The 24,195-nt window shown below is 34.5% G+C and overlaps 1 protein-coding gene across 1 annotated transcript in view; it reads left to right on the forward strand.

Annotated features, from left to right (window-relative positions):
- Nucleotides 1–24,195, forward strand: part of LOC118738162 (proteoglycan Cow) — a 51,832-nt gene that overhangs the window by 22,208 nt on the left and 5,429 nt on the right. Inside the window, exons 4-8 of the mRNA XM_036469087.1 lie at nucleotides 2,886–3,034; nucleotides 12,024–12,256; nucleotides 15,985–16,104; nucleotides 21,367–21,460; nucleotides 21,805–22,191. Coding sequence (XP_036324980.1) covers nucleotides 2,886–3,034; nucleotides 12,024–12,256; nucleotides 15,985–16,104; nucleotides 21,367–21,460; nucleotides 21,805–22,191 — 983 coding nt within the window. The remainder of the gene's footprint in view (nucleotides 1–2,885; nucleotides 3,035–12,023; nucleotides 12,257–15,984; nucleotides 16,105–21,366; nucleotides 21,461–21,804; nucleotides 22,192–24,195) is intronic.

Genomic DNA, 24,195 nt, shown 5'->3' on the forward strand with positions numbered 1-24,195 from the left:
TGGTGGGTGGTATGCGGGGAAGTAAAAGAGTGTCCTATCATTATTTTTGAATGGTAGATTATTTTGGAATGGGCAAAACGAAAAACTAATCGCCAAAATGTGAGTGTATCTAAATATGTACATATGTATTTGAATTTTTAATAAAAGTGTACAGCTGCTAGGGCTCACAACATTCCATTGTGTATGTATGTATGTACATACATATTTATGTGTGGGTGTATTTGTACAGGGCATCACTATTTGTTATTAAATTATATATAGGAAATTAAATATTATAAACTACTAACCAAAATTAAACAAGTAATTTTTAAGCAAAAAACACAACCGACTTCTATTCTTATATACATAAAAGTTTAGGAGTACCGTCAATTTATTCAGGATCCAATGACCGGAGCTAAACAAAATTAGTATGGGGCCACCTCGGGGACACTACTTTTCCGATAGAAAAAGAATTATCGAGACTGGTTGACGTGGTCCAAATTTACATACATAAAAAAAATATTCCAACGAATTGATAACCTTCTACTTTTTTAAGTCGATTAAAAACAATTTACTAGTTAGGTTTATTATTAGGTTTATGTATGAGGTTCGGCTTTTACATGTGCGGCTATCACTAGCATTTTATTGCTACCAATTGATTTCGAATTCAGATCATAACTAGAGTTCATTACAAATCCCAAAAAGCTGCGCAAGGTTCGGTTCGAATTTGTGGAATTCATAAACTTGACCGAATATCTCGAACTTGTTTGAAAAGGTCATGTAACTAGGCTGTGTTATCAATTGTTTGTACTCGCAAAAGATCGGAGCCGAACGTTTCACTTCTGACAAAAGCTTTAAATCATTGCTTTATCTAAACGGAAAAAAAGGAACAGCACTATACGTTTTCAAAACGTCTAAAGCGCCTTTTCAAGATGAAATGAAAATCGCAAATTTATTATCATTGTCCTATAGTGATTTTCGCCCTTGATTTGAGTTTATTCTTTTCATTGTCAAGGACCAAATGGTTTGAGTGGTAAGTTAAATAGCATTATTTTTATGATCTTAACAGAGAGGCTATTGACTTTTAAAAGCCACTTGATATTCAAAATATATTCAATAAATTAGCTCACGCTGGTTATCACCTGGTAACTATGTACATATAATTAATAATATAAAAAATTATGTACTTATATGACATCATGTAGTGTGCCTCTTGATGCTATTACAAACTTAAAGGCGCCTACGATATCTATTTACATGTTTATATATATTAGTACTCTAACATAAATATTGCCGTTACCGTTCGTTTGGCGATTCTACAGAACCGATTTGAAAATCAAGAACACCATATGGAATACATTTTTCAGTAGATGAAGAGAATTTGTATGGTTTCAAAGTTACATCAAATTATCGGATCAATTTCAAGTCCTGCCAAAGTCCTCCAATGACCAAAAAAGATATAAAAAATTGTAGTCACCTTATAAGTTAAACGACGTGCTAAATTAGGAAAACTCTCCAAGGCTCTTGAAAAAAACTAGAAAACCGGTCGAATTTCGACAGTAACTGACACTACCAGTATTATTTATTATATGGAAGGTGTTTTTTTTTTTTTTTTAAGACAGAAGTACACCTAGAGGGATACCGGTGTCTTTCAAGTGGCTACATACATATATTCAGAAAATTAAAACAAAAATAATGGTAAAAGTTAGAGTAAAAAACTAGCCAAATATTTAGTACCCTTGAAAAATTCGTTATTACAACCAAAATTGAGTGTATGTAGTCATTTATTTAGGTAAAAAATTGTATCGCTCGGTTTAAGGCAGTGCGATTTTTAAGGGTAATGCAGCACAGCCACAAATTGTTAAGAAGCAAAACTCTTCTCAAAGTAAGCTCTCCAAACTAGGGTGGGTAATTAACTAAATTCCTTCACGACCTAACCCAATTTATACTATGAAGATATGTATTTTAGACCGAACCACCTTACCAGCAAACAAACAAACGTTCGCCGTACACTCCTAACTCTTAAAGTACTTTTGACAGGCAATTAAGTAAAAATAAATTTTTTGGCCGTACCTTGGAGGTCGACTTTTAGTAATTCAGGAATATTTTTTACACTATTAGGATAATAAAAATACATATTCACTTTCTTAGCAAAAGTTTAATGATTTTTGGTGAGGTTAAATTTGCCGATATTAGGGTGGTACGTTAGTGTGATAAGAAATGAGATCTAGAGGGTAAGTACTAGAACGGGGTACTTGAGGTCAATGAATTTTGGAACACAAAGAAATTGTATCCTTGACAAAATATCGATATATGATAACTTAAGGTCCAACTTAAGTCGGTTAAAAAAATAATTGTTTTCAGAAATGCCCTGCAGAAAGAATTCAAACCAGGAGTTGGAAGACGAATCCTTATTTTTCTTTTTTGGATACGGTCTAATGTACATATGTATGTATGGTCTGTGTGTATGCATTTCTGTGTGAAATATTTCAAGTTAACTGGCAGCTGACTGGCGCTGCCTGCCATTGGACTAAAATTTGCATAAGAAATTAATTTTCCACTACTTCATTCACTTACTCGCTCTCTCTCTCTTTGCGTGCCACAACAAAAACGATTTCCTGCATTCAACATTCAACTGTTCAATAACGCTTGCCCTTTTTCCAACTCTCTCTTCTCTTTTATTCTACTTTCATGCTGATGCTTGGTTAACTGCTGCTGCTGCTGCTGCTGCTGTTCTTCGCTTATCCGCTACTCTGTGGCTGCTGAACGTGCCGTTGCATCTCGTTGCAACCATGCCTACCATCCATCCATCCACTTCCGATGCTGAGCCAATTGTTGTCTACCCCTCGCTGCCAACAACACCAACACCGCACACTTACCGTCCGCCGCCGTTTGCTCTCTCTCAGCAATTGTAAGCCCTGCCCGGTGGCTAAGCCAACTTTCTTATGCGGCGCCGACAACCGTACATACTCATCGCTATGCAGATTGGATTACCACAACTGCATACATTCAACAATCATAAGGATAGCCTGCAAGGGATTCTGTCCATGCAAGGGTAAGTAAAGGCAGACATTATTAGTATGCTACATATATAAATTTTGTCGACGAATAACTTGTAGCGTCTCCGCATTGAAATCAAGAAGAAGCAATTGGTTTGAGAAGGGCAGGCCCCAATATATACAATTACTTGCTGGGTGACTATCTAGACATTCCTATGTATGTATGTGGTAAAGGACTCAATAGTCCTTTTTTTTTTTTGTGTATCAAGGAGCTCTCTTGTAAAAATGAAGTTGTCTTAATACTGTAGAAAAGTAAATCGCCAGTTGACATGCTTTCACTGCAATTTGCAATTTGCCAAATGGAAAAAGAGCAAAGCATATTGCGTTGATAAAATTGAAATTACAAATGAAAACTTGCAGTTGCCGCTGGTGCTTACATTAGGTTTTAGGAGCCAAATGGGTGCATTTGCATTTGAAATGATGTTGCAACATTTAAAGAGTAATGAGACAAAAGTATTCGATCAAAATGATTATGGAACCTAAATCGCCTTTGGTTATCAGATGTTCACCCAGGTGCATTTTGCGTTCGTGCATCTCAGTGCAGGACATTCTTCTAAGATGCAGTTTCGTTTTCCGTCCTGAAAAATCTGCATCGCTCTTGCGAGTAAATTCCCAGTTTAAGCAGCCGGAAGTGTCCTGTCAGGATTTCTGTAACAATTTTTAAGTTTTTCTTTGCGTTTTAGATTATATATTCCTAAAAGTGCTTTGGACTGCTCTAGACCTGGTATTACGCGAACGAGTTCAGAGCGTGCCCCTTTTCCCTAGGCACAGAAGGGCTCTGGGCCGGTGAAAGGGGTTTATGCACCTGTCCCGGAATCCAGAGAACCCCAACCTGATTGGTCAGACCAAGAGTATTCAGCTTGTCAAGGCACTCCAACACTAATTTAGATGTTACCTGGTGAGATCTGAGAGCCTGGATAGCCGCTTGGCTGTCAATTAAGATAGCGCGCCTCTTTCTATGGCATATGTTTCAGCCTGGAGAGTAGACATATGTACATATGTTTTCCCATGGGTTCCAAGTATCTTAACCTAGGCCCAACTAACCCTACCCCGGTACCCTCGTCGGTCATTGAGCCATCAGTGTGCCATTTCTCTTATTTAGATACTGAAACAACTTTCTAGGAGAGTTAAGGGCGTGTCAGACGTGGCAATATTTCACCAACTTGTCCACGCAATTCGATGTCAAATTGAGAAAGGGAAATTTTATTTTTATGTGTGAACAGCCAGAAAGACCTTTCTGTCACATTTCGGAAACCAGTTTCAGAAATAAAAGTCAAGAAAGAGCGAAAACCGATTTCGAAAACTCATATATATTGCAACTTACTTGTGCTGCACTAGCAATTTTTATTTCTGCTGCAAGTGCTGTCAAACTAATCGTGTGTTGCTGTGTGAAACTATTCGCGAGTTTGTGAAAAATAATAACGGATAATTTTGAATGATTTCTGATGATTTTAACTAATTTCACAGATTTACAATAAAAAAGTTCCTGAATGCGAATTCGAGATCTGTAAGCCTCCATAATGCCAGATTCGAGGTCATTTGAAGCTCAAGTAGGGAAAAATTCATTGAAAAATAAAGGGACCTCATTCAAATTCAAAATACACAAACAAATTTATTTTTATTTTTATTGAATAACTTGTTTGTCTTATTTGTCCCTCAAATGACCTCGAAGCTGACATTATGGAGGTTAACGGACCTCCTATTCGGGTTCAGCGCGAGTCTAAAACCCCCATACATATATATATGTGAATTTTAGTTTTATTTAATGATATCTTTCCCTATTTTATCTTCAAATAACCTCGAACCTGAAGTGATGGGGGCCAATTGACCTCGGATTTGCATTCACCGCGTCGATTAACATAGGGATGTAGAGGTTTGGTTCAATATGCAGACAGCTTCTTTTTTTCTTTGTAAACCTCTGTTATTTTACGGAATTTAATTGTTTTGTTATAATAAATTATTCTTTATACTGAAAATAACGTGCATTATAACGAAGAGAAATAATGAACAAGCGGTAAAGTGGCTCACAGTTGCATTTCGTTATCGAGAAAGATTTCCAGAAGTTCATTCGATGTGTGAACAGCCAAAAAGCATTAAAAAAATTTCGGCTTTCGAGAACAAAAAGCTTCTTTCGAAAGACACTTTACATGCAAGGTGTGACTACTTATGGAACTGCTTTCTGAAATTGCAGTATAAGCAGATATTGAGCCCTTTGCGCTTGCGCGTTGCTTGATACTTTCAATCCAATCCCAAAGTTATTCCTAATGTAATAAGCGCAAAACTGTAAAGCGCTCGAACTAGGCGATATTAGGTTCGAGCCCGAAGAAAGCTCAATATGGAATATACTTAACGCAAAAAAGCTATTCACCACTTAGATGGGCTGCAATGAAGATAACAATGCCTCTATATTAAATATAGGCAGCCATAAAACTACTGAGATATGAAGCTTTAAAAAGGGGCTGCCAATAAAAATACTAGAGTGCCCCTACGTGCCCTTCACCAAAAGAAAGGGAAAAGATTGTAAAATTGCAATGCGCGGCAAAAATAAATTTAGAATGGAAAAAGACACCGACTTCCACCATTTGCTATAAAAATTTCGTTTTTTGAGTTATGACAGTCTTTTAGTAAATCACCGATATGTACTTTTACCTTACACTCGCCAATTCGAATGCGTGTCACGGCGTATAAGCAACCTCTTCATTATTACCACTGCTGTTGCGCTCGGCTAAGAGCGTGTATCCACTGTATGGCGCCTGCAACGTCAACCACTTAAATGCTGTATCCTGCATTCCGGCATTTTTATGCACTCAATGTAAATATTTTCCATTCAATTATTTTATGTAAATTATGTTCAACATTTTTTGTTGCATTGTTTCGATTTTAACCGCCTATACTCATTTGCTCCTGTGGTTTACTGACGCAGGTTTTACACAATTTTTTTATTATAATATTAATTAGTTTAATTACGTTTAAGCTGATAAGTTTATGAGTGACATGCATTCATTTTGAGATGTACATACCTGTGTATGTATTGTTTGCAAAACTGATTATTGAAAAAAGGCCAAACCAAAGTTGTGCTGCCTGTGGCAGAAATAATGTTAAAGATGGCGATCAGCAATGCCTTTGCTCTCGCCGAACATTAGATACCCAAGAGGCGCAAGTATTAAATATAGTTTTTTTCACCTTTCCGAAAAATACCGCTACATGCTATGCAGGGGTGATTCTACTGCTATTTCTTCCAAAATTCCAAATAATGTTACTTCTTTTCAAGGGATTGTTGTTAGTATCAATTTTGTGAAAATTACCGTCCTCATCGTTTGAAATATCGAAGCTTCAAGCATTTATGAAATTTACCGTTATATAAAAGGTAGGCGTAATTTTAGTCCGATTTCAAAAAATTTCAGCGTTTTGCTTTTATGTGGCAAGCACAATAACCATACCGAGTTTGGTACAAAATTACTCGAAAGTTTACCAAGATACACATATAAACGTATTTTCTGCTAACCAATTTTGAATAATTGCATCAACTTTGAATAAATTAGCTTCAGTATTTAATGATTTATCGACGAATTCGCATTTGCCAAAATTACAGTTATGTGGGCCTGGGTTTTGTCCGATTTTAAAAATGTTTGGCCGTTTAGTATGTTTTGCCAAGACGAACAACTGTACCAAGTTTGGGAGTTAAACGTTCGTATTTTTCGCCTAAAAATCATTGTAAATATTAAATTTGAGTGAGCAATCTTCAGTAGTTACTAAAATATCGCAGTTTTCGTATTTCTGAAAACTACCGTTATGTGGGCGGTAGTCGTGGTTATTGTTATTGTCCGATTTTACCTTTTTTAAAAAGGAATACTCGAGTATGCAGCTTTTTTACACCCGATGGATGCGCTCAATTAAGACACTTTAAAAAGGGGAATCAAATTTTGTTATGTTTCAGATTTGAAGTGGTCGGAAAGAAAAGTTCTTTACGTTAATTTAGTTCACGAGATCATAAGAGACTACAGTGTAGATTTAACTTATCCACATATGTACATAGTTTATGAAACATAATTTTTTGTTTTTACTTTCGTTAGATAGGATTTGTAGAAAAAATTAAGCAAACCGAAGAAAAATTAATATTTAAACTGCACAAATCTAAGCAAAACGGCAACGCTGGAAATTAGAGAATAAGAACAAAATGGTTTACGTCGCGTCGTTTGAACGAAAGTATTTTAATTTATAGAAAACAGAATGAATTCGACTGACTGCCAATCAAGCAACATTAATTTTCATTCATTTGAATCGGTATACATACAATAAATTTTTGTATGCACATAAACTCCATTAAATTCTCAATAAAAAATTGTGTGCTTTTTTTTTTAAGAAAAAACACGATTTTTCTTGGGTTTTAGTGCTTTTTCAAATTCAAAACTTGGCAACACTGTCCACACAATATTTATCAAAAAGTAGAATTTTGTTGTTCAAGGTGCATGGGGATAGTTCTCACATAATATCTTAATGATAAACAAACTCTTCATTCATGTCCTTCTGTCTAACACTGGAGTTAGGATAAAGTGCACTTTAATCATAATGACCGATAACAAAATTTGTTTGTTGCCAAAATCTGCATGTTGAACATATGTATGTATGTCAGTATTTCTATCGTCACAAATAAATTAGCGCTGGTCATGTGTGAAATTTATTTTCACTGTTCACGCTTTTGACAGCACTAAAAGGAGTTGCCTATACGCCGCTATGTCTGAATTTGGCATCCCCTCAAAACTCATACGGCTGTGTAAAATGACGTTGAGCAATACCACCAGCTCCGTCAGAATTGGAAAAGACCTCTCCGAGCCGTTCGCCACAAAACGGGGTTTCAGACAGGGCGACTCCCTTTCATGTGACTTCTTTAATCTGATGTTGGAGAAGATAATAAGAGCTGCAGAACTGAACCGCTCAGGAACAATTTACTACAAGAGCGTGCAATTGCTGGCTTATGCCGATGACATCGACATCATCGGTAACAAAAACCGCGAAGTCTGTTCTGCCTTTTCCAAGTTGGATAGGGAAGCAAATCGCATGGGTCTGGTGGTAAACGAGGACAAGACGAAGTATCTCCTGTCATCAAACAAACAGTCAGCACATTCGCGCCTTGGCACCCACGTCACTGTTGACAGTTACAATTTCGAGAAAGTAGAGAATTTCGTTTACTTGGGAACCAGCATTAACACCGATAATAATGTCAGCATTGAAATCCAACGTAGAATCACTCTTGCCAACAAGTGCTACTTTGGACTGAGTAGGCAATTCAGGAGTAAAGTCCTCTCTCGACGTACGAAAACCACGCTCTATAAGTCACTCATCATGCCCGTGCTGGTATATGGCGCAGAAGCATGGACAATGACAACATCCGATGAGGCGGCTCTTGGGGTGTTTGAGAGAAAGATTTTGCGGAAGATTTACGGTCCTTTACGCGTTGGCGACGGCGAGTACCGCAGACGATGGAACGATGAGCTGTATGAGCTTTACAACGACATAGACATAGTGCAGCGAATTAAAATACAGCGGCTCCGCTGGCTTGGCCATGTCGTTCGAATGGACACCGACGCTCCAGCTCTGAAAGTATTCAACTCGGAACCCGCTGGTGGTAGCAGAGGAAGAGGGAGGCCCCCACTGCGATGGAAAGATCAGGTGGAGAAGGACTTGGCTTCACTTGGCGTTTCCAATTGGCGTCAGTTGGCACAGAGGAGAAACGACTGGCGTGCTTTGCTGAACTCGGCCAAAATCGCTTAGGCGGTTACAGCGCCAAAAAAGAAGAAGAAGAAGTTCACGTAAAATGAAAATTGATCGATGTTATTAACTTGATATGGCCAAATAACATTATGAATACACCACACACATGACTGTACATAAATGCGCAATGCAAATGCAATTACTACATAGGTATATGTACGTACATATAGTAAAACTACAGAAAATATGTGCAATCACTGGGGCGATGGGCTATTAATTTATCGTACATGGGTCGTTCTTAAAAAACATGACCATTCTGAATTTTGTAATTTTTAAAAATTAAGTTGGCCAAATATGTTTATAATTGGCCTCATGTGGTTACGGATGGTATCAACAATATGAATCCATAACCAGCAGTATTTTTTTTAATTTTTGGAGTTTTTGGAGTTAATAAGTCACAGAGTGGACCGGTAACAGAGGGGACAAATTAACTCAAAAATACCATATTTTAGCTTTTTATTCGAATTTTGGAGAATTTATTTGTCCACTTAATTAATGTACATAAAATATTTATAAAAAAATTATAAAATAAATAAAAAATCACTTTACTCACCGTTTTTCAACAGTAACAGAGTTGACACTGAATAAGGGTACGTACCCGGCATACAATTGGGTTCCTTACTCAACAACGCACTAAACAAGACTGAACAGTTCAAAACACATTTTGTTGATTTTAGCTAAGTTATGATGGAGAAGCATAAGAGAAATATACGCGTCATAACGTTTAACAAACATTTTTCAATAAAATGAGTGGACGTAACAGAGGGGACCAAAACCTGGGGACACAAATTTTCTTCATAAAAATTATACAAAAAAATTATTTTTCATCATTCTTTTCTATATATGGTATTAATATACACAAACTGAATAACAAAAATTGTAAATATTATTTTTTTTCAATTTTATTTCAACTGAAAATAACTATTAAATTTTTATAAATTGGCTCGGGACACAGGTTTTTGCTAAACCTTTGACATTGAAAATATTTTTTAAGTTATTTTCAGATAATTAATTATTTTTTTTTTATAATATAGTTACGTAGAATCGATAATAATTTATAAAAATGCATATATTTTTCTATTTTCTTTTTGAAGAAACAAAATATAAAATAGTAAAGTCTGGGGACACCAATTGGTCATGTTTTTTAAGAACGACCCACATACCTATCCCAATATAAAGTAAACAGTTTTCGTGACTTTATGTTAGTAAATTTACAACACGATACTAATTACATAGTTTATATACAAATATATATAGTTATGCATGTATGTATATACCAATGTATACACATACATAAGTTATGTACAGCAAAAACATTTCGTGTGGCTTCGCACAGCAAAAAAATATGTACATACATATGTATTTACTATCGCTGAGACACTAAGCTGCTTTATTAAATCCTGTTTGTATTGTGCCACATTAAAGGACAACAAATGAAAAGCAAACAAACAAGTTAAGGCTATTAAAAATGGCGGTTTTAAAATTATTCCTCACGAATATAACCTAGTGGTGGTATTGTTAAAATAAAAATGTTTTAGTTAATTTTTCACCTCTACTCTCTTAATTGTTTCTGTGCGATTCTGCATTCATAAAAAAGTTTTGTAAAATATATATGTAAGTACATTCTCCGGTATGCTTTTAAAAACTCCATCTTATCAAACCCGAAAATTTGCTTATCAAAAGTTTGGCAGCCGTCCAAGACAAGTGGTTAGATTAGCATATAATCTCTGAAGAGTACCAAGGTTTTTATCGCTAAGACAATATCGCACCGTAGCGGTCGGAAAGTGCACAGCACCACCACTGCCCTTCGCGCTATAAACACTTAACCGAAACAAACCGTAGCCCTGCAGTGAAATCCCAAACTAGTCAGGAAAAATACTAGTTGAAATATAATACTCAAAAAATTTAACACTAATTAATGGCAAATCTAAGGCTGCTAAATAAAAATGTGTAATATATTATAGTGTACTTAATCAAACGTTTTTTATTGTACATATATGCATGAATTCATTTAATTTTTTTAAGGCCAAAAGTAGTGGTTTCGGTCCATAATTGGACTAGTATTTTTTTTTGTTTACTATGAACTAGTATATTTCTGACCGAAATATGACAATTGCCATCTTGTAGAACATCCCCATGGTAAAAATACCAGTTCATTTCATGGAAAAATATAGTTGGCTGACTAGTTGGGCATGCGGTTCATACTTGTTGTAAGTTAGTTTAAAACTGGTACATTTGACTACAGGGAGTAGATGACTTTCCTCGTAGCTTCTGACCCCTAGCGACCCTATTTAGGACATGACATGATACTATACGTCAATGTTGAGGGCACACCAATTTCTATAACATAACCGTTTTTAGTGTCACGTTTGACGGCTTGAGTCTGGATCCAGATCTAACGCCTATATACCAAACGTGTGTCCAACATATAGATAGAAACTCACGGCACCTAACTAACTAAAACTCAAACTCATCTAACAACCTTTTCTTTTTGGGCAGATCTAATTGGAACTAAAATTTTTCTAGAGCTACCCTCAGATGATGCTGTCTATGGTCACCCTTGACAACTTCACCGATCTATGCAGGGTTGTGGTAACGCTGCTACAACAACAAGATTCAAGCTCGGTTTTTCTAATAACGATCGACCTTCGGCAGGCAAGTGGTGATAGTCATAATTATAGCCGCTGCTGATGTGGAAGAGACTGCCAAATGGAATACCACTGTTCATTTATATTCGACCAGATAAGTTTCTGGTTCAAGGATTAAGAGCCGCATGCAAAAATTTTCTTTCATGAAAACAAACTATTTCTTCTTATGTACTTCTTTATTAACAACTTGCTTCTTTGGTTGAAGATTCAGAATGGAAAGATTTTTTTTTATTGCATTTAGAATCATAGATTTAGAAATATTCGAAAAATTGTTGGGTCGCAGCAAAATTTACTTTCACCTGTGACTGAGAAAGTCTTTTCTATAGATATATCCAGGATCCGTACAGCCTTCGAACATTATTCTGTTCATTTATTTAACAAAATAGATACTGAAGAATTTCTTCGAAAACATTGAAGCACCTCAGCGCTAATGAAATTTTATTTGGAATACTCCATACTAACTACAATTAATAATTTAATTAATAAATTTACTACTCCATACTATTTACTCTCTTTATTCACAGTTACTAAATTTCTCGGGTTTTATTTATTTTTTATTTGCCAGAAAATACCGATGGTAAACGCTTGCAGCGTTTGAATGAGCGCCAGAGCGCTTTCAATGCCAAATATAAGAAGACAATTGAACAACAACAGCAGCAGCAACAACAACAGCAGAAACAACAAATGCAACAACAACTCATGTACAAGGACAACAGCAATAGTAATAATATTTTGGGCAACTCGAACGATAATTTGGACAACACTTTGAATAGCAACAATTTTAATGCTATTATGGATGTAAGTAAAGTATAACAGAAGTAAGAACCGTAACTAACCGATTACACACGAGTACTATGCGTATTATTAACGAACTTGAGGGTTAATTTTGCTCATTGAAATTAAAAAAAAAAAAACAAGTAAGAAAGTCTAAGTTCGGGCGGAGCCGAACATTAAATACCCGGCGCAAGTATTAAATATATGTTTTTTCACCTTACCAAGCACAATAACCATACCGAGTTTGGTACAAATTGGTGAAACGGTTACCGAGCTACATATATGTGATCATAAGTGGGCGGTGCCACGCCCTTTTCCAAAATTTTATCATAAACGTATTTCTTGGTGAAGAATTGTTTGCAAGCATCAATTTTGAATAAATTAGCTTCAATAATTACTGATTTACCGAAGATTTCGTATTTCTCTAAATTACCGTTATATGGGATGTAGGCGTGGTTATAATCCGATTTTAAAAATTTTCGGTCATTTAGTATGCCGTACCAAGGCCAACAACTGTGCCAAGTTTGGAAGAAATTGGTGCAGCGGTTACCAAGATATACACATGTAACCATAAGTGGGCGTGGCTACGCCCATTTTCCAAAAAATTATAATATTCTTATTTTTCGTCTGAAAATTGTTGTAAATATCAATTTTGAGTGAATAATCTTTAGTAGTTACTAAAATATCGCAGTTTTCGTATTACCGAAAATTACCGTTATATGGGAAGTGGGCGTGGTTATTGTCCGATTTTTTAAATTTTCGGCCATTTAGTTTGCTGTATCAAGGCCAACAACTGTGCCAAGTTTGGAAGAAATTGGTGCAGCGGTTACCAGATATACACATGTAACCATAAGTGGGCGTGGCTACGCCCCTTTTCCAAAAATTTATAATATGCTTATTTTTTTGTCTAAAGTTTATTATAAATATCAATTTTGAGTGAATTATCTTCAGTAGTTACTAAAATATCGCAGTTTTCGTATTTCTGGAAATTACCGTTATATGGGAAGTGGGCGTGGTTACAGTCCGATTTCGCCCATTTTCAATACCAACCTACCTTGGATTAGCGGAAACCTACATACCAAATTTCATTGAGATATCTTAATTTTTGCTCGAGTTATCGTGTACACGGACGGACGAACAGACAGACAGACATGGCTTAATCAATTTCTCTATTCATTCTGAGCATTTATGTATACATTTGTCTATATCTATCTCGATTCGTTTTGGCTGTTACAAACAACCGTTATGTGAACAAAATTAATATACCCTTGTGCACAAGTGCGCTCGGGTATAAAAATGTGTTGCTGATAACCAGAGTAACAGCAACAGATAGCTAAAATGAATTTCCCAGTATTTGATAAGCAGCTTCTATGCAAATCGGCATTGGCATAGTCTTTGATTGCAAATTTTGAGAAAAAACCTGGAAATTGCCAATTCTCTCGGAAGAATTAACAACCATAAAATTGTAATAAAAACAAGTAATTTTTAGCAAAAAAAAACCGACTTAAAAAAAATATATATATATGTATCTATATATTTCATGATCCATGAAGAATTATTGAAATCGGTTGACGTGGTGCAAAGTTATGCGGTAACATACATAAAAAAAAAAAATAATAAGGCGAAATTTTTGCCAAAAAAAAAACCTCCTCCTTTTTTGGAAGTCGGTTAATAAGGGGCAAACAGTTCGCCTAATCATATTTATAAATACCAAAAAGGAAATTTTTCGATGTAATTGTATTCTGAAACTCTTGAATTTATTTTAAACCGTTCAGCAAAATCCCGGAAAAGTCAAGAAAAGATCATAAAGTACCCGCAAAAATCCTCAAAAAAAAAAATGCTGAAACGTAAAGCACGAATAATCTCCAATCATTACACTACACGGCAAAATTTACTTTTTTTCTGGATATTGCACCAAACCAAAGAAGTAATTTCTCCGTTTTTCGAAGTTAGCTTTCAAAATCGAGATATGGGCCTTCGAAGTTCGCAATAGGTAATTTGTTAAAAAATTATTTTTAAATATTGTATGTAAATAACTAAAAAAGTTAAAATATATGTATACGCAGTCCATCTTTTCTCTTATTTAAACGGTATGCAAACTTATATTACAGACTTAAAAATAAGTTCAAAATTTTTAGAAATATAAGGTTTTTAATTTTTCGAAGATCTGACCTTTGACCCCTTATATCACCTGTATAAAAAGTTAAGTAAAGTTATATACCGCTTTTTAGTTGTTTACATATGATAATTAAAAATATTTTTTACATAAGGTCCAATTTCGAACTTCGAAGGCCCATACCTCGATTTCGGTGGCTAACTTTGAAAAACGGAAGCAATTTCACCCATAGAAACGAAATGCACAACACGGTCAGCCAAAAAAATTATTAAAAATCAACACGATTTTCTAGCTTCTTGAAATTTGCACTTTAACCTACTAAAATTTAATAAGCTACGAAACTGCATACCCAAAACTTTTTTGAAAATTAAATTTTGAATTGAATGTTTAAAATTTTCGGGTGCAAATGTTAAAGTTTGTCCAATTTTCATAATTTTTGTTTGAAGTTTGAAATGTGGATTTATCTAAAATTTAAATAAGAAAAAATTTATGCCATTTAAAAAAATGCGTAAAACGTAATGAAATGATTATTTTTTAAAGCCCAACTTTGTCATTTGTCATTTTTGCTATTTGATTCCAAGTGGAAATTCAGCATTATTTATGTGGCCTAACCAGCGCTTGAATTTTAAATATAAAATAAATATAAACATTAAATAAACAAAATCAAAATAGCCGAAACTATTTTGTTTCGTTGATACAAATTAAAAAAAAAAAAAATTTATGCAGACCTCCTAAGCTTAGAGCTAATTTTATTTATAAAAAGCTGGGTTTACTTTGGCTTCAATACTTCATTCGTCGTTGGCTGCATGGATTCGAAATTGTCAAACTAGTCAGCTTCTGCATCAGGTAATACCAGTTACCGAACTAGTAAACGTCACCACCAGTTTATACCAGTTAATTAATAGTTTAGATTTTCTACACGTCAAAATAAGGATTATTCTCAAAGTTGTGTTTGTCAACCAGCAAACCTTCACTGTGGACCCATACATACTCTTCGTCCTGCACATATGTATGTATATACATACTTGTGTATATAAAAATATAATTACATACATAGTACATATGTACTTGTAAATATACAATTTTCGTGTTTGATTATAAGGGACAAAGCATTTTGGGAGTTGTATATTGATTTAGGTGGAGCATAAATTTGAGCACAGCCGTGCACAGCGAATTGGTACCTTTTGTGCAATTCCCTGAATAAATAATAATCGTAAATTTTACTTCAATTTCTACAACGCCGCCTGTTCGCCTTTTTTTACTACAACAAATTTTTCTATTGCTCTAAACCATTGTGCTTTCTTTGCTTTTTCTTTTCGCTTATTTTGCACTGCTGCCGCACCAACGCACCAACGCACCTCCACCACCACCACCACCCACATGCCACATTGCTACCGCTGATTGCTTTCGACTCCAATTCGGACGCCGCATTTTTCGTTGCTTTTCGTTAATGTGTTTACTGGTGTGGATCGTTGTTTTCACATTTCCGAACACGTTATTTCGTCGCACCGCTCACCGCTCTCACTGGCGCCTGTTTATATTTTGCATTGGCTTCTTGCGTCGCTGTTCACCGTTATCACCATTATCGGGCAACATCCACTCAATATACATCGATATACAATACGTATGTGCATAGGATAAGGATGATAACAATCGGCATTACAATCACATAAATTCGCAATTCACATTCACACCGGAGGAAATCAAATACGATAATAAACACTATAAGTACCTCAAGTATACCGCCTACAAGAAGGTAAGTGTTGTATTGTTCATACTTATACATATTTACTGCATACATACTATAAGTAAGACTCATCCTTGTAGATATGAATGCGTGTATTTATGTACACTTAGGCCATTTTTTATGCGGTATATGCGTTCCTCAGAAAGCCGCATAAAAAAAAAACCGCATAAAAAAGTTCTTTACTTTCATACAAACACAAGGGATGCGTTCTAGCATTTTCAACAACCGCATGAATTCCATGATACTCCATGTAAAAAGTTTCAAAAATTCGCATAAAAAATCCAGTGAGGAAATATTAAACAAAAGCAAAACAATTTATTTCTTCACTTCAACACTTTCCATGTTATTCCATGTAAAACTGAACAGTAATTAAATAAATAATTTCTTTTTTCTGTATTTTAGTCAAAACCAAAAAAAGTACCACAAATACATACAATTATATAAGAATGTAAACACAAATTAATTATCAGAAGCATTGCCTAAAAAAATGTAATAACAACTTGGTTTGAAAAACCGCATAAATTCAAATCCGCATAAAGAACCACATAATATATGTGTATATAAAAGGATATAAATATAAGGATATATATATATATATAACCTGAGTATTTATACATGTACATATGTATGTATGTACATCCAATGCATTTGGAAACCACTTCACGCAGGAGAGCATTTCTATGCCCACCATTCTTGCTGAAGCAATTGCACAAATTTAAAATTAAAAATAAAGTAAAGAAAATAACTTTTTAATATATTACGTTCCTATAAAAGGACTAAAGAGTAGAAAGTAATTTATCCTACACTCATAAAATTTGCCTTGATAAGGTTTGATTTTAAAATCTTTGCAAAAGTCTTATTATTAGATTACGATTGATTGAAAGTTATTAACTGAAACTTCAACTAAAAGTCGGCACGGCCATAAAACTTCACATACATATGCTATTTAGGCTAAAAAGCATAAACATTTTTTTCCCATATATTCATTAATTTCATTCAAGACTAAAACTATATAAGATAGACCCAAAAATTTCTATAGCGCAAGTACACAATTTGAGATCGATTTAATCATTTGTAAAAAGTCTATCACATGCGCCCCACGTATTTCATTTTTGATATCATAATTTGATTTGCTAAAATTTTAAAATCAAAACTTCCCTATAAACATTGGGTTCGGGAAACAATTTGAAAATGATTGGAAAACTAATGCCGTATTCTCTTCTAACGAATCAGCGGTTTATTTTGTGAATGTATGAAAATTTTCAATTGCAATTTCGTAAATAACACGACTAGATTTTGGTCCAGTACTCAAACAGTTCGTGTTATGGTTTTGACTTTGAGATAATTTCTGCTCAATCTTCGCTGGCAGTGACGAATTTTATGTCACTAAAGTCTGCTAATACGATTTACCTCTTTTGACATTGTCACTTCTCTAAGTATGAAACATAACTATTCTCCTTGCATTCTATTGACAGTATAGGAAAGAGTACATTGACCATTTTGTACGATAACGCCGACAGTAAATTTTACACACAAATAAATGAATATATTCGCGAAACTATGGGTAAATTATAGTAGTTAGTTTCTTTCTCTGACGTCAGGATTTTTTTTTAAGACTTAGAAATTTAAAAAATATGATTATTTCAAAAAAAATATTTAAAAAAAAATCGGTGCAATGTAGGATAATAATAAGGGTATCATATAAAAGAAAAAACTCCGTAGAATTATAGCAGAATAAATTTTTTGGTGCATAAGTACGAATGGGTATGGAAAATGTGCTTTAAAAATTTTGTGCTTAAATATCCTTGAACATTTGCAATATTTAAAAAATAAAATGTTGTTTGAGGACTAATATTCGCACGACCTCATCATCGAATTTCGTCCTGCAAATAAAATTTATAAAAAGCGCATTTTCAATACCAATTCGTCCTTGTAAACTAAAAAACTTTATTGTTTTTAAAGTCATCAGAATTTTCTCTCTCATTTGGTACCCATATTGTTATTCCACATTGCACTGATTTTTTTTTTTTATAATTTCTTTAAGTAATCATATCTATAAAATTTCGAAGTCCTTTGAAAAATATATCGTGACGTCAGAGTGAAAAATTAAAAACACAATCTCGTGAGTATATCGATTCTTTCGTGTGTTTTGAAATTTTTCCGTTTTCGTCGCACGGTGTAATCGGTCCTACAGGTCGTAGGTGAAAATAATAAGTGACCGATTATTTGATTGAAATGGAGAAGAAAAACTTTTAGAAGTCATTCCAGATAAACTGAATGAGCACCGCTACAGCGGCCTTTTAGGTATACATAGGTATTAGAGTGGTCCAAAAAAATAAAGTCGGAGTTTTAATGCCGGCACACCCTAGGATTGATCTATATCGAAAAAAATATACCCCAATTTTTTTTTTAAATCAAAAAATATTTAGGGAGTGCTCAAAGCGCTCAAAGTTTTCCTTGTATTTTATATAGAGAAAAAACATCTTTTCGTAGAAATAGTGTAGAATTCTTGAAAATCAATATTTTTCGATCGGAAAACTTTTCTTATCTTCAGGAGACTCGCAGTAATAATACTTAATTGTTTTTTTTTAACAATTTTTTCATGGTAAATATATTTTATAGGTCCTCCAAAGCCCTTAGAAAATGCAATGGGGGGGGGGGACCAGTAAAAAATCTTTTATCATAAAAAATGGTTAAATAAACAATTGGATATTTATACTGGAAGTCTCCTGAAGAGAACCACAGTCTTCCGGTCGAAAAATATTGATTTTCAAGAGTTTTATACCATTTCTACGAAAAATAGTTTTTTCTCCATATAAAATACATGGAAAACTTTGTGCGCTTTGAGCACTCCCTAAATATTTTTTGATTTCAAAATAAAAAAATATGGGTATATTTTTTTCGGTATATAACGATCCTAGGGGGTGGCGGCATTAAAAATCCGACCTTATTTTTTTACATACATTTTTGGACCACTTTAATAGGTATCCTGTACATTGGTGCCGAACTGGTTTAGTTCTAGCCAATTTAGAACCGTGTGTACTACGCGTCAATTTTTTTTTATAATCTAGCAACATTGCGATATCCTACAAAGTAAAATTCCCCTTTTTCCCTAATCCCTTTTTGATAGTTCCGAACTAGTTCTAAATTCGTAATTTTGGATTTATGTAGATTTCCAATGAAAAGCTTTTGTATTCTTTGGCACTTATCACATTTCCTGTTACTATTTGGTGCTTAAGGCCAGTATGCAGCTCTCTCAAGAAAACGGTCAAGAAAAAAATTGCCATTTTTTCGTGTGTATGTGTGTGTGTGTCCAAGGAATTTTGACATCTGATACTTCACCAGCATGTGGCCTCACTCTTTCCTCAAGAAATAATGGAACGGGCATATATTTCTGTTGCAAGCATGGGTTGCCTTGAGCTCTTTTTTCACAAAAAAGCTTTAGAAAATCGTAGTAGAAAGCGAAGCAAATTTCTTAAGAACTGCGTACGGCCTCAAGAAAATTTTACGCAAGAAAAATTCTTAGCCATTTCTTGTAGATCATTTTATGTAAAGTTTTTGCTATTCTTGGGAGCTGCATACTGGCCTTTAGCAAATATGCGTATGCTTGAAAGGAAACTTAAAATTTTTAGTTTTTTTTTTTTTTTTTGAAATAATTTACTTATTTACTTTGCTTTAACCACTTTTAAGCGAAGTCGTACCTGAGATCTCAGGACCAGAATCGGTAGTCTTCACTCGACGCCACAGCCGACATTTGTGAGGAAAGCAATTAAGTGAATTTAAGCTTTGACTTTGGCAATCGTCGAACTGGTAGGCCGCCGCTTAATAGAAGTAGAATTTTCACCAAATAGTTTACTTTTTTTTACGAGGAACTGGTATAGTTAGAGTACATAACGAACTGGTATGACTTTCATCCTTAAATCATAATTCGGGAATTGGAATTTGTGCATACTGGTTAAGTTTTTCAGTAAAGGGTCTATATATACTTACATGTATATACTTACATATATGTATATATGTATGTACAATGAAATTTCTCGAATAGTTGCTACTTCAGCTGCTGTTGTTGGGCCACACTAGCATAAGCGATGTCTTATATTGAGCTGGAATTTTCCATGGTAGTTGTACAAGTTAGCACACAATGCATGTCCTTACAGTGCAAATGAGCATGTAAATATGAATTTCGTAGGAGTGGCTCTAATAGTATAAGCAATTGGAAAGTATTTGCCTCCCTTTGCAACAGCTGCTCTGCGTGTCCTTGTTCTTTTACCTCTTTTGCGTTTACCGCAGCACTTGTGGTATCTGTTCCATAGTACATAAGTACATACACAATTGTTTCGATAACTTTCAGAGAGTTAGTGGCAAGGAATTTCTCTGACAAGCAGTCATTATCACGCATAACTCTATATTCACATTTTGAATGGCATGCCATTGTTGACGTTGTGGATAAACTTATTCTACATCGTTTTTTTTTTTATGGAATTTGAGAGGTTATATTTTGACAAATTTTTTTATTTATTCATTTAAATTGCGATTAGTGTAAATATACCAAAGACGCGTTATCTTTTTCCTGAACGATACACAACAGTATACGGGTATTTATGGCCGCAAACTTGTTTTGCAGTAAATTCCTCTAGTTGTCAGAAGAAAAGAAACTTTTAAGAACTGTTTCGGAGGATTTTAAGCAAAATTTTATTTTCTAAATACAACAATTACAATAAACACAACTCTTTATTACCGAAATTTAACGGGCTATAAACCTGCATATACAAAAATTGTCTAAAGATTCTGATTATTTTTCTAATTGTTGATAATTGAATTTTCGCGAGTTATGCAAAAACTTTTAAGCTTATGTTCCTGAATGAACTATACTTAAAAAAAATAATAATAATTTAAATTCAAAAAAATTATAATGTATATTTATAAATACACCACATCCGTCAAAGTCGGTAAATTATTCGAATAACAGTTAACCAAATACACTCGTAGCGAAGTCTCGCGCAACCGAGTCCAGCTAGTTATGTAGGTTAAATCCCTATAATATGCCAATCAATTAAGTCGCAATACGTTTGAAAAGTTTGCTACATGCTTTTTACTTATTTATATTTGATAATATTTTAAGTGTTGATTCGTGCTTAAGATAGTTAAAATATGTTCTCAATAAATGTTTAATGATTTCACCATGTCCACAAGTATTACTATTGAAATAATCTATAGAACATTTTTCGTAAATTTAATTGATTTAAATTGTCCTATGCCTTTTCATTGCAGGACAGCCAATATCCAGAGGATAAACATAAAATTCGTGGTTATAATGAGGTTATCGAGAAACCACAAAAATACAACAAAAATAGCCTGAACAATGGTACGTAATCACAATCAGAGGCAATCTTATAGGTACATACATATACATATATGTACTTAAATCTGCATGTATGTATATAAATACATACATATATATGTATGTATGTACATATGTGCCTGCGTATATATGTATGTGTAGAGCACCACACAACACTCAATCACCAGCAATCAATACTACAATTTGCATTATTTCTCGCATTAATTGTGACCTTTTCAACTCGACACAAATATGTAAACACTTACATGACATACAAATGTATGTATGTATGTATGTATAAGCACTCCTAACACAACCAGCGAAGCACTTTTAATCGCTTAATCTCTCATTTCACCTTCTCCCAACAGGTTTCCCATCCAAATCGCCCGAATGTAAACCACAACAGCTGACCGCTATCGGCAATCGCCTGCTTGATTGGTTTTCTGTCATAATGGCTGACAGCAAGAAACGCCGTCAGCATAGCCAAAAATCGAAGGCGCATTTCCCACCCGCTTGCAAGACCGAAGCTAAATGGATGTTTGGTCATTTGGATTTGAACAACGATGGCTATTTGTCGCTACAGGAAATGTACGATTTGGAACATGATCAGAATGAGCGCTGCATTAAACCATTCATCGATACTTGCGATCTTGATCAGGACAATTCGATTAATACGCGCGAATGGTGCCGTTGCTTCGAGAAGACCGATCGCCCATGCGCCGCGGTTCGACGAAGAATCGCTGGCGACTTTGCAGGTGAGATAGGTACAGGTGGACTTTTATTTCTTGAAATGATTTATTTCTTTAAATTCCTCGTTTTTTAACTGCTACACATAGAGAAAATGAAAAACAAAAAAACAAGAGAGTAGAATCGCCAAACTAAACGAAGACACACACACACACACACACACTGGCTAGTAGTAAATAGTTAGCTAGTAGTAAATATTTGAACAAAAACAGATTAAAAGGGGTATTTCAACAAGTGATTTCAATTTGTATTGACCCGTTTGTATTATTTCTTCTGCAAATTTTGTTCGACCAAAATATTTCGGAAAATTATTAAGATTAAAGTGAGCTGGACCGATTTGAAAATACCTCCAAAAATGGAGTTTTATTTTTTATAAATAATAATAGTTTCTTAAACAGTTAAACAAGTGTATGTAGATATTTTGAAACACAAAGCAACTTGTAGGTAGGTACAAGTGGCGCACTTGTACTTACTGAACTTTTTGTACAATTGTAAACAATTTTCTACCTATCTCGAACGCTGAGTAGTAGACTCAGTTGAGTGAAGTATGTATTTTGCCGTTAGCATACCATTTTTCTGTCGATATGTGGTCAAGTGCTTCCTAAAGTGAAAACCGAAAGTGTATCGGTATCGAGAGAGAATGAGTACTTTCTCAGGTTCAGACTGAATCAAGAACAGTGTGAAACTGTGCTTGAAGATAGAATTTCTTTATTTTCTTTCACTTTTTGTTAATAATGCAACTTTTTTCAATATTGTTTGCCTTGCAGCCGTATTAAATTAATAATATATGTGTTATTTTTCACCGCAAGAGCTATATGTCCGCCGAAAACAAATGCTCGTAATAGAGCTCTTGTTAATAGGGACAAGGAATTTCGATACGATACCATATCAATATCTTTTCCATTCGATACCGATACTTTTTAAGCGATAGTTTTCAAACGATATTTTTGGAATCGAGTACCAGAACCCTTGTATCGTATCGAATCGTAAAGGTGCATTACAAAGTTAATGCTATTAATAATATATTGTACTTTATAATAAAAATAGTTTTTAACAAGGAATGAAACCGAAACCCAAACCGAAACCGTAACCGTTTAAAACCGTTTCGTTTTTCAAAACCGAAACCGAAACCGTAACCGTTATCTTGACCTGAAAAGGAACGATACCGAAACCATTTCAATCACAGGTTTCAATCGGTTTCCAGAAATTTACAAAAATAATAAATAAATAAAAATTTCTTTGAAATAAATGATTTATTTAACCAAAATCAGCAACATTTTGCTAAAATTCTTGTTAAGTAGTAAATAAGTATGGCAAGGTAACTTTCGCAAAAATCTGCTGATGACTTTGTTGTTGTGAATCGATAATCGATTAATTATATTTAAGTAGTTTCTTTCCCGTACGCAATGCGAGATCCCGCGTGTGCCCAAAATAGCCCAGAAATCATGCCTGTACTCAACAAAATGGGTAATAGAGAGCGAAAATTCGAGCGTATTCGATCGTAAGTGTATTCTTCTTCCTGCCCGAAACAGCCCGAAATTTTCTCCGAGTAAAAATGGATAAAGTGTCAAAGTGCATATCAGCTGTATTGTGTTTACATGTTGCCTGCATTTACTTGGTGCTTTTAAGGAAAAGTGAATGGCCTGTTGATGTATTTTCAATCTATGAACTTAAAATCAAATTTGTGAAACCAAAATTCAATTTCCAAGTGTTTGCATTTAATACCGTGTTCTGACCGACAACAAAAAAACATTTTTCCTTCATTTTCTTTTCATTTACAACCTTTAACTTTCATTCTTATTTTGCTTTGGCCAGGCAATTAACAATAAATCCGAAATGGCGTATTAAAGATGATAAAATATGACTTCCACTTCGATAAATAATCGAAAAAAAAGTTTTAGCAACTAAAACATGTTTCCGATGTCGGTCAGAACATGGTATAAGTGACAAAAACAAGAACAACGCGAATCAGCTGTTTCTCGACTTGTGGGCACGAAATGTGGGTTTTTGCG

Source organism: Rhagoletis pomonella, unplaced genomic scaffold (assembly GCF_013731165.1).
Source record: "Rhagoletis pomonella isolate Grant_MI unplaced genomic scaffold, Rhpom_1.0 Rhpom_scaffold_00004, whole genome shotgun sequence".
NCBI classification, from domain to species: Eukaryota; Metazoa; Arthropoda; class Insecta; order Diptera; family Tephritidae; genus Rhagoletis; species Rhagoletis pomonella.